The sequence below is a fragment of the Scyliorhinus torazame genome, chromosome 2, assembly GCF_047496885.1.
Source record: "Scyliorhinus torazame isolate Kashiwa2021f chromosome 2, sScyTor2.1, whole genome shotgun sequence".
Classification (NCBI taxonomy): Eukaryota; Metazoa; Chordata; class Chondrichthyes; order Carcharhiniformes; family Scyliorhinidae; genus Scyliorhinus; species Scyliorhinus torazame.
The window spans coordinates 273861771-273875437 of record NC_092708.1 but is presented as its reverse complement, the minus strand read 5'-3'; the positions used below and the strand labels follow the sequence as shown (position 1 = coordinate 273875437).

At 48.7% G+C, this 13667-nt stretch overlaps 1 protein-coding gene across 6 annotated transcripts in view; it reads left to right on the top strand.

Moving 5' to 3' along the window:
* Positions 1-13667, top strand: part of LOC140398702 (BRD4-interacting chromatin-remodeling complex-associated protein-like) — a 215432-nt gene that overhangs the window by 145065 nt on the left and 56700 nt on the right. For all 6 annotated transcript variants that reach the window (XM_072487720.1, XM_072487732.1, XM_072487729.1 and 3 more), the window contains one exon: positions 8826-8974. In XM_072487720.1, coding sequence (XP_072343821.1) covers positions 8826-8974 — 149 coding nt within the window. The remainder of the gene's footprint in view (positions 1-8825; positions 8975-13667) is intronic.

Here is a 13667-nt window from a genome sequence, read left to right as displayed (position 1 = left end):
CAAAAATAGCTGCACCTCTAGCCAAGCTGTTCCAGTAAAGCTACAATACTGGCATCTAGCCGGTAATGTCAAAAATTGCCCAGGTATGCCTGTCCATGAAAAGCAATACAAATCCAAAACAGCCAATTATCACCTAAGCAGTTTATTCTCGATCATCAATAAAGTGAATGAAGGTGTCGTCATCGGCGTTATCAAGCAGCACTTATTCAGCAATAACCTGCTCACGCATGCTCTGTTTGGGTTTCGCCAGGGCCATTTAGCTCCTGACCTCATTATATTATTACAATCCCGGACCGGACACAACAATGGCTAGGATACTGGACAAAAACCCCAATTATTATTTTAATTTTGTAAGACTGTGAAGAAAGGATACCTCCCTCCAGGAGTGATTTCACGCAAAATAGGGATATGGTATATTAAAACAAACTGTATTACTAACACAGTATTAAAATATCTTTATATAAAATAACCTTTATTGTGATGAGGATGTAAGGATCCTACAGCATGATCTGGACAGGTTGGGCAAGTGGGCAAACCAATGGCAGATGCAGTATAATTTGGATAAGTGTGAGGTTATTCACTATGGAAGCAAAAACAGGAAGGCAGATTACTACCTGAATGGTTGTAAATTGGGAGAAGGGAGTGTGCAGCGGGACCTGGGTGTCCTTGTGCACCATTCGCTGAAGGTAAGCATGCAGGTGCAGCAGGCGGTAAAGAAGGCTAATGGTATGTTGGCCTTCATTGTGAGAGGTTTCGAGTACAGAAGCAGGGATGTGTTGCTGCAATTGCACAGGGCCTTGGTGAGGCCACACCTGGAGTATTGTGTGCAGTTTTGGCCTTCTTCTCTGAGGAAGGATGTTCTTGCTCTCGAGGGAGTGTAGCGAAGGTTTACCAGACTTATTCCAGGGATGGCGGGACTGTCATATGGAGCAGAGATTGACTAGGTTGGGATTGTTCTCGTTGGAGTTCAGAGGAATGAGGGGGGATCTCATAGAGACTTATAAAATTTTAACGGGACTAGACAGGGTAGATGCAGTGTAGATGTTACCAATGATGGGTGAGTCCAGAACCAGGGATCACAGTCTGAGGATTCAGGGTAAACCATTTCGGACAGATATAAGGAGACATTTCTTCACACAAAGAGTGGTGAGCCTGTGGAATTCATTACCACAGGAAGTAGCTGATGCTAAAACTTTGAATATATTCAAGAGGCAGCTAGATATAGCACTTGTGGAGAATGGGATCAAAGGCTATGGGGAGAAAGCAGGATTAGGCTATTGAGTTGGATGTTCAGCCATGATTGTGATGAATGGCGGTGCAGGCTCGAAGGGCCAAAAGGCCTCTCCTGCTCCTATCTTCTATGTATCTATGTATCACACAAGGAAAATAGCTTACTATTACCGCTTAAACAATGCTAATCATTACAGTGGCACAATAATCTTTAACTGCTTTCTTTATTCCCACTCGAGCAACAAAACCATCTTCACTCTCAATCCACTTTCAATACAATTAGCATTCAGGAATGCCCGCTGTACAGAGATGTCAAGATACTCTAGTTTGAGACTGTTGTAAGAGATAGGCCTGAATCCTGTCGGAACCATGCAGAAACTCTGGCTGTATTTCTTCAGAAGCTGCTTCTCCGCTTGTTTCAGCTCATCCTCCATCCACACAATTCTGAACTGCTTGGAACCCCCCCCAATAAGATACAGAACTTTGTACATTGGATTCTTCCCGTACATGTCAGTTTCCGGATCATTCATGTGTTTTCTTGCTCAAATGTCCCCCAGAGAACCTCCCCCCCCCCCCCCTCCCCCGGGTTGCTGTTGCTGTTGTCCGACCTTCATCTAACGCTCCGCGAGATGATCTAGGAACGGTTGCCACCGCCTGTAGAACCTCTGCGCAGACCCTCTCAAGGCAAACTTTATCCTTTCCAACTTGATAAACCCAGCCATATCATTTATTCAGGCCTCCACGCTAGGGGTCTTCGCTTCCTTCCACATTAGCAAGATCCTTCGCCGGGCTACTAGGGACGCAAAGGCCTCTTTCGCCTCCTGCACTCCCGGCTCGTCCACTACTCCAAATAGTGCTAGCCCCCAGCTTGGCTTGACCCGGACTTTCACCACCTTAGATACTGTTCCCGCCACTCCCCTCCAGAACCCCTCCAGTGCCGGGCATGACCAAAACATATGGACATGGTTCGCCGGACTTCCTGAGCACCTCCCACATCTGTCCTCCACCCCAAAGAACCTACTCAGCCTCGCCCCCGTCATATGCGCTCTATGAACCACCTTGCATTGTATCAGGTTAAGCCTGGCACACAAAGAAGAGGAATTAACTCTACTTAGGGCATCAGCCCATAGCCCCTCCTCAATCTCCTCCCCCAACTCCTCCTCCCATTTACCCTTCAGCTCCTCTACCAAAACCTCCCCCTCTTTCATCTCCTGGTATATCGCCGACACCTTGCCCTCTCCGACCCATACGCCCGAGATCACCCTATCTTGAATCCTCTGTGCCGGGAGTAGCGGAAATTCCCTCACCTGCCGCCTCACAAACGCCCTCACTTGCATGTACCTGAAAGCGTTTCCTGGGGGTAGCCCAAACTTCTCCTCCAGCGCCCCTAAGCTCGCAAACGTCCCGTCAATGAACAGGTCCCCATTCTTCTAATCCCTGCCCGATGCCAGCTTTGAAACCCCCCCCGTCCATCCTTCCTGGGACAAACCGATGGTTGTCTCTAATTGGGGACCACACCGAGGCTCCCATCACACCCCTGTGCCGTCTCCACTGCCCCCAGATCTTTAGCGTTGCCGCCACCACCGGGCTCGTGGTGTACCTTGTCGTTGAGAGCGGCAGCGGTGCCGTCACCAGCGTCCCCAGGCTCGTTCCCTTGCAGGACGCCATCTCCAACCTCTTCCACGCCGCCCCCTCTCCCTCCATCACCCACTTACGGATCATTGCCACGTTGGCTGCCCAATAGTAACGATCCAAATTCGGCAACGCCAACCCTCCTCTATCTCTGCTATGCTCCAAGAACCCCCTCCTTACCCGCGGGGTCTTGCCGCCCACACAAATCCCATAATGCTCCTGCTTACCCTCTTAAAGAAGGCCTTAGTAATCACAATTGGGAGGCATTGGAATACAAAAAGAAATCTCGGGAGGACCACCATTTTAACCGACTGTACCCTACCCGCCAACGAGAGTGGCAACATGTCCCACCTTTTAAAATCCTCCTCCATTTGTTCCACCAACCACGTCAAATTAAGTTTGTGCAGTGCCCCCCAGCTCCTAGCTACCTGAATCCCCAAGTATCGGAAGCTCCTTTCCGTCATTCCTCAAGGGTAGGTCGTCTATCCCTCTTCCCTGGTCCCCCGGATGGATCACAAAGAGCTCACTCTTTCCCACATTGAGCTTATAGCCCGAAAAATCTCCAAACTCCCGTAGGATCTGCATTACCTCCACCATCCCCTCCACTGGATCCGTCACATACAGCAACAGGTCGGCTGCGTACAGCGACACTCGATGTTCCTCTCCCCCTCGAACCACCCCCTTCCATTTCCCCAACTCCCTTAACGCTATGGCCAAAGGTTCAATTGCTAATGCAAACAGCAGAGGGGACCGGGGGCACCCCTGCCTCGGCCCTCGATACAGCCGGAAATACTCCGACCTCCGCCGGTTCGTGACCACACTCGCCACCGGGGCTTTATGCAGGAGTTTAACCCAACTAATAAACCCTCCCCCAAACCCAAACCTCCTCAACGCTTCCCAGAGATACTCCCACTCCACCTGATCAAAGGCCTTCTCCGCGTCCATGGCTGTCACTATCTCCGCTTCTCACTCCACCGATGGCATCATTATCACATTTAGGAGCCTTCGCACATTAGTATTTAACCGTCTACCCTTTACGAATCCCGTCTGGTCCTCGTGAATCACCCCCGGGACACAGTCCTCAATCCTCGTGGCCAACATTTTTGCCAGCAGCTTATCATCTACATTAAGGAGCGAGATCGGTCTATACGACCCACATTGCAGTGGGTCCTTATCCCGCTTCAAGATCAAAGAGATCATCGCCTCCGACATTGTCGCCTCTCTTGCTTCATTGAAGGTCCTTACCAGCAACGGGGCTAACAGGTCTACATACTTCCCATAAAACTCCACCGGGAACCCATCCGGCCCCGGGGCCTTCCTTGCCTGCATACTCCCCAGTCCTTTAACCAGCTGCTCCACCCCAATTGGCACCCCCAAACCAGCCACCTCCTGCTCCTCCACCCTCGGGAACTCCAGTTGGTCCAAGAATCATCGCATCCCCTCTTTCCCCCCTGGGGGCTGGGACCTATACAATTCCTCATAAAAGGCCTTAAAAGCCTCATTCATTTTCCCCGCACTCCGCACCGTAGTTCCCCTGGCATCTTTGACTCCGCCTATTTCCCTCGCTGCCATCCTCTTACGGAAGTGATGTGCCAGCATCCGGCTCGCCTTCTCCCCATATTCATATATCGCCCCCTGTGCCCTCCTCCACTGTGCCTCTGCCTTCCCTGTGGTCAACAGGTCGAACTCCGTCTGGAGACTTCGTCTCTCCCTGAGTAGTCCCTCATCAGGAGCCTCTGCATAGCTCCTGTCCACCCTTAAAATCTCCCTTACTAACCTCTCCCTTTCCCTGCCCTCTCTCTTCACCCTATGAGCCCTGATGGAGATTACTCTCCCCTGACCACCGCCTTCAGCGCCTCCCATACTACTCCCACCTGCAGCTCCCCGTTGTCGTTGGCCTCCAGATACCTTTCAATACACTCCCGCACACTTCCTCGTCTGCCAGCAGTCTCACATCCAACCTCCACAACGGGCGTTGGTCCCTCTCCTCCCCCAGCTCTAACTCCACCCAATGCGGGGCATGGTCTGAAATGGCTATGGCCGAATACTCCGTTCCCTCCACTTTCGGGATCAATGCCCTGCCCAGAACAAAAAAATCTATCCGGGAGTAGGCCTTATGTACGTGGGAGAAAAAAGAAAATTCTCTGGCCAAAGGCCTGGCAAATCTCCACGGATCTACTCCCCCCATCTGGTCCATAAACCCCCTAAGCACCTTGGCCGCAGCTGGCCTCTTCCCCGTCCTAGATCTGGAACAATCTAATGCTGGGTCCAGCACCGTGTTAAAATCCCCACCCATTATCAAGCTCCCTACCTCCAGGTCTGGAATACGCCCCAACATCCGTTTCATGAATCCAGCATCATCCCTGTTCGGGGCATATACATTCACCAGTACCACCTCCCACCATCCTACCACTCACCATCACGTATCAGCCTCCCTTATCTGCTGCTATGTTCTTGGCCTCAAACGACACCTGCTTTCCCACCAGTATTGCCACCCCTCTATTCTTCGCATCCAGCCCCAAATGGAACACCTGTCCCACCCATCCCTTCCTTAACCTAACCTGGTTTGCCACCTTCAGATATGTCTCCTCAAGCATGACCACGTCTGCCTTCAGTCCCTTTAGGAGCGCGAACACTCGGGCCCTCTTAACCGGCCCATTTAGGCCTCTCACATTCCACGTGATCAGCCGGATTGTGACAGCAGATGCTTGACCTCTGCCCACAACCCAGTTTAAAACTCAACGGACCTGTTTTTTCTGCAAAATACAAGATTTCGTAGCTCCTCCCATTAATTACCTCACCGTACCAAGCTGAAACACAATGTATCTAATTAACTCCACATGGAACCCTCGTAATCCAAACACAGTTCCATTAGCCCAAGCATTTATGATGCCTTAATTGCAATTCTGGCTCTCAAAACCAAGATTCTTCAAAAAACACTACTGCAGCAGTCATACACACAACCCAGGCTTTTAACCCTTACTGCACCCAATACCTACAGTACAATATACCTGAAACTCCTACATTGATCACAATATCGTTGGTCCAAAATAATGGACAGCAGAGCTGAACTCAAGAGGTCCGGCAAGGGTGACTGCCATTGACATCAAGGTAGCATCTGATCGAGTGTGGTATTAAGGAACCCTTGCAAAACTGAACTCAAATGGCAATCGGGGAAATTTGGTTGGAGTCACACCTAGCAACCTAGGAAGATGGTTTGAGGTCAATCACCTCAGCTTCAGGACATTGCTACAGGGAGTTTCTCAGAGTAGGCCCAACTATCTTCAGCTGTTTAACCTTCCCTCCATGAGATGGTCAGAAATAGGGATCTTTGCTGATGATTGCACAATGTTCAGCACCATTCATGGCTTCTCAGATATTGAAGCAGTCCGTGTCCATATACAACAAGATCTGGACAACATTCTGGCTTGGGCTGGGCTGACAAGTGATGACATTTGCACCACACAGGTGCCAGGCAATGACCATCTCCAACAAGAGAGAATCCAATCAAGTTTCTTTGACATTCAACTGTATTGTCATATCTGAATCCCCCACTATCAGCATCCTGGGGATTATCGTTGATCAGAAACTGAACTGGACCAGCCATATAAATACTGTGGCGAGAAGGGCAGGTCAGAGGTCAGGAACTCAGCTCTTCACTCACAAAAGCCCATCCATGATCAACAAGGCACAAATCTGGAGTGTGATGGAATGCATTCCACCCGCCAGCATGAGTGCAGCTCCAACAACATTGAGGATGGTCCACAACATCCAGAAGAATGCCCATTTGATAGTAATGATAATCTTTATTGTCACAAGTAGGCTTACATTAACACTGCAATCAAGTTACTGCGAAAATCCCCTAGTCGCCACATTCCGGCGCCTGTTCGGATACAGAATTCAGAATGTCCAATTCACCTAACAGCATGTGTTTTGGGATTTGTGAGAGGAAACCGGAGCACCCGGAGGAAACCCACGCAGACACAGGGAGAACGTGCAGATTCCACACAGACAGTGACCCAAGCTGGGAATCGAACCTGGGACCCTGGCACTGTGAAGCAACAGTGCTACTTATTGTGCTACCGTGCTGCATCCTCTCTCCACCATCGATGCACAGTAGCAACAGTGTGTTTTATCTACAAGATGCACTGCAACTCACCAAGGCTCCCTTGAAAACACCTTCCAAATCTGTGACCTCTGTCACCTAGAAGGAAAGGTGCATTGTTTCACCACACCTGGAGGTTCCCCTCCCAATCACTCACAATCCTGATGGAACCATATCACCATCCCTTCATTGTCACTCGGTCAAAATCCTGGAACTTCCTCCCGAACATCATGGTGTGTGTACCTTCACCAGATGGACTGCAGCAGTTCAAGAAGGCAGCTCACCACCACCTTTGAGGGCAATTAGGACGGGCCAATAAATGCCAACCTAGTCGGATATGCCCACATCCCATGAAAGAATAATAGTTTTTCAAATGAACTCTTACTGTTCTGTACGATTCTAAACCAACTACCTTGAATATATCTCCTCCGCAAAATGCAACTTGCTTGAAGCAGTAAATTTATGGACCAGGCGTACAGCACATGTACGTTCTGCTCATAGTCTGGCATACAAAATTCTACAGAATCGGGGAAGTGGAATTTGTGTTATGCTGTCAAGTTCAATTATTGTGAACTGAACTGTTGGGTATTGACCCTTCATCCAGATGTATGGTGGAAATTTGCTGAATTAAGTTTTTTTAAAGTGAAAAGAGAGAACGTGCATCATACAGCACCATTCACAACCTCAGAATGTTCCAAAGCATTTTACAACCAATGAAGGACTTTGAGTTATAGTCACCGTTGCAGTGTAGAATATACAGCAGCCAATTCATGTACAGCAAGCTCCCACAAACAGCCATCACAGAATAATACAGCACAGAAGATGCCCATCGAGTCTGCATTGATACATGCAAAACACCTGACCTGCCTACCTAATCCCATTTGTTAGCACTTGACCCATAGCCTTGAATATTATGACATGCCAAGTGTCATCCAGGTACTTTTTAAAGGATGGGAGGCAACCCGCCTTTACCCTCCTTCCAGGCAGTGCATTCCGGACCGTCACCACCCTCTGTGTAAAAAGGTTTTTCCTCAAATCCCCTAAATCTCCTGCCCCTCACCTTGAATGTGTGTCACCTCGTAACTGACCATTCAACTAAGAGGAACAGCTGCTCCCTAATCACCCTGTCCATGCCCCTCATAACCTTGTACACCTCAAGCAGGTCGCCACTCAGTTTTCTCTGCTCCAGCGAAAACAACCCAAGCCTATCCAACCTCTCTTCATAACTTAAATGTTCCATCCCAGGCAACGCCTCTGCACTCCCTCCAGTGCAATCACATTCTTCCTATAATGGGTGACCAGAATTGCACACAGTTCTCCAGCTGTGCCCTCACCAAAGTTATATACAACTCCAACATGACCTCTCTGCTTTTGGAATCTATGCCTCGATTGATAAAGTGTCCCATATGCCTTTTTCACCATCCTATTAATCTGCCTTCAGAGATCTATGGTCAAATAACCAAGGTCCCTTTGTTCTTCAGAATATCTCAGTGTCAGGCCATTCATTGAATACTTCCTTGTCACATTATTCCTTCCAGAGTGTATCACCTCACACTTTTCAGAGTTAAATTTCATCAGCCACTTTTCAGCCATTTGACCATCCTGTGAATATCTTCCTGTAACCCAAGACAATCAACCTCACTGTTAACCACCCGGCCTATCTTTGTGTCATCCTCAAACTTACTGATCTTACCCGCCACATAGTCATCAAGTCATTTATATAAATGACAAACAATAGGGGACCCAGCACAGATTCCTGAGGTGCGCCACTGGACACTGGCCATGTGAAATCAACCAGATAATCTGTTTTCAGCTGTGTTACTAACTGTTTGTCTTTTTTTAATTGTGGCACAAACAGGTTACTTGAAAAGTTCTGCAAGGACCAGAGCTCTGTTATGCAACCTGATTACAACACTCCTTTTAATTCCTTTGAGGACACAGTTTTCAAACTGTTGCCCTACCATGTATGTAAAGGCACACTACCATCAAATGTGGATTTTAACAAAGGTACTTTTCAAACTATCTCTTGCTATATGATGGAGAGGAACAAATTATGACCTTTGCCCCAGTGAACTGTTGGCCAATATAGTTAGGTGTATAGTCAGCCTTTAATTATCTGATGTAGATTGTCAACTTTGCTTCTGCTAATATTAATCACAGTCACTTCAGTATCAGAATTATTAAACGAAAAAATGATGCGTTTTTAATGAGCACTGTTTCTGTTTTACTTTAAAACAAAAAGGTCCATTTGCGAAAACCTCAAAATAATGTGGTAATATTTGTGTTATTGGTGCAAAACTAGTTTATGCGTGGACCAAAACATAGAAGCTTAAAGGCAGCAATCTCTAACATAATCTACATTGTCAAAAGTCACAGAGGAACTAACCCACCCAAGCACCAAAGCTCTGCAGCTTCCCCAGTTCTTCCCCTGGAGTTTCATAGATTATCATAGAATTTACAGTGCAGAAGGAGGCCATTCGGCCCATCGAGTCTGCACCGGCTCTTGGAAAGAGCACTCTACCCAAGGTCAACACCGCCACCCTATCCCCATAACCCCACCCAACACTAAGGGCAATTTTGGACACTAAGGGCAATTTTATCATGGCCAATCCACCTAACCTGCACATCTTTGGACTGTGGGAGGAAACCGGGGCACCCGGAGGAAACCCACGCACACACGGGGAGGATGTGCAGACTCCGCACAGACAGTGACCCAAGCCGGAATCGAACCTGGGACCCTGGAGCTGTGAAGCAATTGTGCTATCCACAAGGCTACCGTGCTGCCCCTAAGTTTGCCCAGGTCTATCTGCAGCTGGACATCATCCAATTAACCTAACAGCACATCTTTCGAACTTTTGAGAAGAAACCGGAGTTCCCGGTGGAAACCCACGCAGACACGGGGAGAACATGCAGACTCCGACAGTGACCCTAGTCGGGAATCGAACCTGGGACTCTGGCACTGTGAAGCAACAGTGCTAACCCCTGTGCTACTGTGCCAGCTGCAGAAAATGGACTCTTTCTGCAGCTGGTTGGCATCCACTTTCTGTAGCTGGTCGTTGTCCACTTTCCGCAACTGATCATTGTCCAATTTCCGCAACTGGTGATTGTCCACTTTCTGTAGCTGGTCATTGTCAAATTTCCGCAACTGGTCATTGTCCACTTTCTGTAGCTGGTCATTGTCCACTTTCTGCAGCTGGCCATTGTCCACTTTCTGTAGCTGGTCATTGTCCAATTTCCGCAGCTGCTCATTGTCCACTTTCTGCAGCTGGTCATTATCCACTTTCTGTGGCTGGTCATTGTCGACTTTCTGTAGCTGGTCATTGTCCACTTTCTGTAGCTGGTCATTGTCCACTTTCTGTAGCTGGTCGTTGTCGACTTTCTGTAGCTGGACATTGTCCACTTTCTGTAGCTGGTCATTGTCCACTTTCTGCAGCTGGTCGTTGTCCACTTTCAGCAGCTGGTCATTGTCCACATTCTGTAGCTGGCCATTGTCCACTTTCTGTAGCTGGTCATTGTCCACTTTCTGCAGGTGGTCATTGTCCACTTTCCGCAGCTGGTCATTGTCCACTTTCTGCAGCTGGTCATTGTCCACTTTCTGCAGCTGGTCATTGTCCACTTTCTGCAGCTGGTCATTGTCCACTTTCTGCAGCTGGTCATTGTCCACTTTCAGTAGCTGGTCATTGTCCACTTTCTGCAGCTGGTCATTGTCCATTTTCTGTAGCTGGTCATTGTCCACTTTCCACAGCTGGTCATTGTCCACATTCTGCAGCTGGTCATTGTCCACTTTCTGCAACTGGTCATTGTCCACTTTCTGTAGCTGATCATTGTCCACATTCTGTAGCTGGTCATTGTCCACTTTCTGCAGCTGGTCATTGTCCACTTTCTGTAGCTGGTCATTGTCCACTTTCTGCAGCTGGTCATTGTCCACTTTCTGCAGCTGGTCATTGTCCACTTTCTGTAGCTGGTCATTGTCCACTTTCTGTAGCTGGTCATTGTCCACTTTCTGCAGCAGGTCATTGTCCACTTTCTGTAGCTGGTCATTATCCACTTTCTGCAGCTGGTCATTGTCCACTTTCTGTAGCTGGTCATTGTCCACTTTCTGCAGCTGGTCATTGTCCACTTTCTGTAGCTGGTCATTGTCCACTTACTGTAGCTGGTCATTGTCCACTTTCTGCAGATGGTCATTGTCCACTTTCTGCAGCTGGTCATTGTCCACTTTCTGTAGCTGGTCTTTGTCCACTTTCTGCAGATGGTCATTGTCCACTTCCTGCAACTGGTCATTGTCCACTTCCCACAGCTGGTCATTGTCCACTTTCTGCAGCTGGTCATTGTCCACTTTCTGTAGCTGGTCATTGTCCACTTTCTGTAGCTGGTGATTGTCCACTTTCTGTAGCTGGTGATTGTCCACTTTCTGTAGCTGGTCATTGTCCACTTTCTGCAACTGGTCATTGTCCACTTCCCACAGCTGGTCATTGTCCACTTGCCGCAGCTGGTCATTGTCCACTTTCCGTAGCTGGTCATTGTCCGCTTCCTGCAACTGGTCATTGTCCACTTCCCACAGCTGGTCATTGTCCACTTTCTGCAACTGGTCAGTGTCCACTTCCCACAGCTGGTCATTGTCCACTTTCTGTAGCTGGTCATTGACCACTTTCTGCAGCTGATCATTGTCCACTTTCTGCAGCTGATCTTTGTCAACTTTCTGTAGCTGGTCATTGTCCACTTTCCGCAGCTGGTCATTGTCCACCTTCTGTAGCTGGTTATTGTCCACTTTCAGTAGCTGGTCATTGTCCACTTTCTGCAGCTGGTGATTGTCCACTTTCTGTAGCTGGCCATTGTCCACTTTCTGCAGCTGGTCATTGTTCACTTTCTGTAGCTGGTCATTGTCCACTTTCTGTAGCTGGCCATTGTCCACTTTCTGCAGCTGGTCATTGTTCACTTTCTGCAGCTGGTGATTGTCCACTTTCTGTAGCTGGCCATTGTCCACTTTCTGCAGCTGGTCATTGTTCACTTTCTGTAGCTGGCCATTGTCCACTTTCTGCAGCTGGTCACTGTCCACTTTCTGTAGCTGGTCATTGTCCACTTTCTGTAGCTGGTCATTGTCCACTTTCTGTAGCTGGTCATTGTCCACTTTCTGCAACTGGTCATTGTCCACTTTCTGCAGCTGGTCATTGTCCACTTTCTGTAGCTGGTCATTGTCCACTTTCTGCAGCTGGTCATTGTCCACTTTCTGTAGCTGGTCATTGTCCACTTTCTGTAGCTGATCATTGTCTACTTTCTGTAGCTGATCATTGACCACTTTCTGCAGCTGGTCATTGTCCACTTTCTGTAGCTGGTCATTGTCCACTTTCTGCAGCTGGTCATTGTCCACTTTCTGTAGCTGGTCATTGTCCACTTTCTGTAGCTGATCATTGTCCACTGTCTGTAGCTGATCATTGACCACTTTCTGCAGCTGGTCATTGTCCACTTTCTGTAGCTGGTCATTGTCCACTTTCTGCAGCTGGTCATTGTCCACTTTCTGTAGCTGGTGATTGTCCACTTTCTGTAGCTGGTCATTGTCCACTTTCTGCAGCTGGTCATTGTCCACTTTCTGTAGCTGGTGATTGTCCACTTGCCGCAGCTGGTCATTGTCCACTTTCTGTAGCTGGTCATTGTCCACTTCCTGCAACTGGTCATTGTCCACTTCCCACAGCTGGTCATTGTCCACTTTCTGCAACTGGTCAGTGTCCACTTTCCACAGCTGGTCATTGTCCACTTTCTGTAGCTGGTCATTGACCACTTTCTGCAGCTGGTCATTGTCCGCTTCCTGCAACTGGTCATTGTCCACTTCCCACAGCTGGTCATTGTCCACTTTCTGCAACTGGTCAGTGTCCACAATGACCACAATGACCATCTGCAGAAAGTGGACAATGACCAGCTACAGAAAGTGGACAATGGCCAGCTACAGAAAGTGGACAATGACCAGCTGCTGAAAGTGGACAACGACCAGCTGCAGAAATTGGACAATGAGCAGCTACAGAAAGTGGACAGTGACCAGCTGGTCATGTTAGGTCATGTTTTGCCTCGCAAAAGCCCTCAGTTGCATCTACCTGAATGCATTCCCTTGGGGCAACCCATATTTCTCGGTCAGCGCTCCCAGACTCGCGAACTTCCCATCCACAAACAGATCTTTCAGTTGCGTTATTCCTGCTCTTTGCCACATTCCATATCCCCCATCCATTCCCCCCGGGGCAAACCTATGATTGTTTCTTATCGGGGACCCCCCCAAGGCTCCAGTCTTTCCCCTATGCCGTCTCCACTGTCCCCAAATCTTCAGTGTAGCCACCACCACCGGGCTTGTGGTGTAGTTCCTCGGTGAGAACGGCAATGGGGCTGTCACCATAGCCTGTAGGCTAGTCCCCCTACAGGACGCCCTCTCTAATCTCTTCCACGCCGCTCCCTCCTCCTCTCCCATCCACTTACTCACCATTGAAATATTAGCGGCCCAATAATACTCACTTAGGCTCGGTAGTGCCAGCCCCCCCCTATCCCTGCTACGCTGTAAGAATCCCTTCCTCACTCTCGGGTCTTCCCGGCCCACACAAAACCCATGATGCTCTTTTCAATCCTTTTAAAAAAAGCCTTCGTGATCACCACCGGGAGGCACTGAAACACAAAGAGGAATCTCGGGAGGACCACCACCTTAACCGCCTGCACCCTCCCT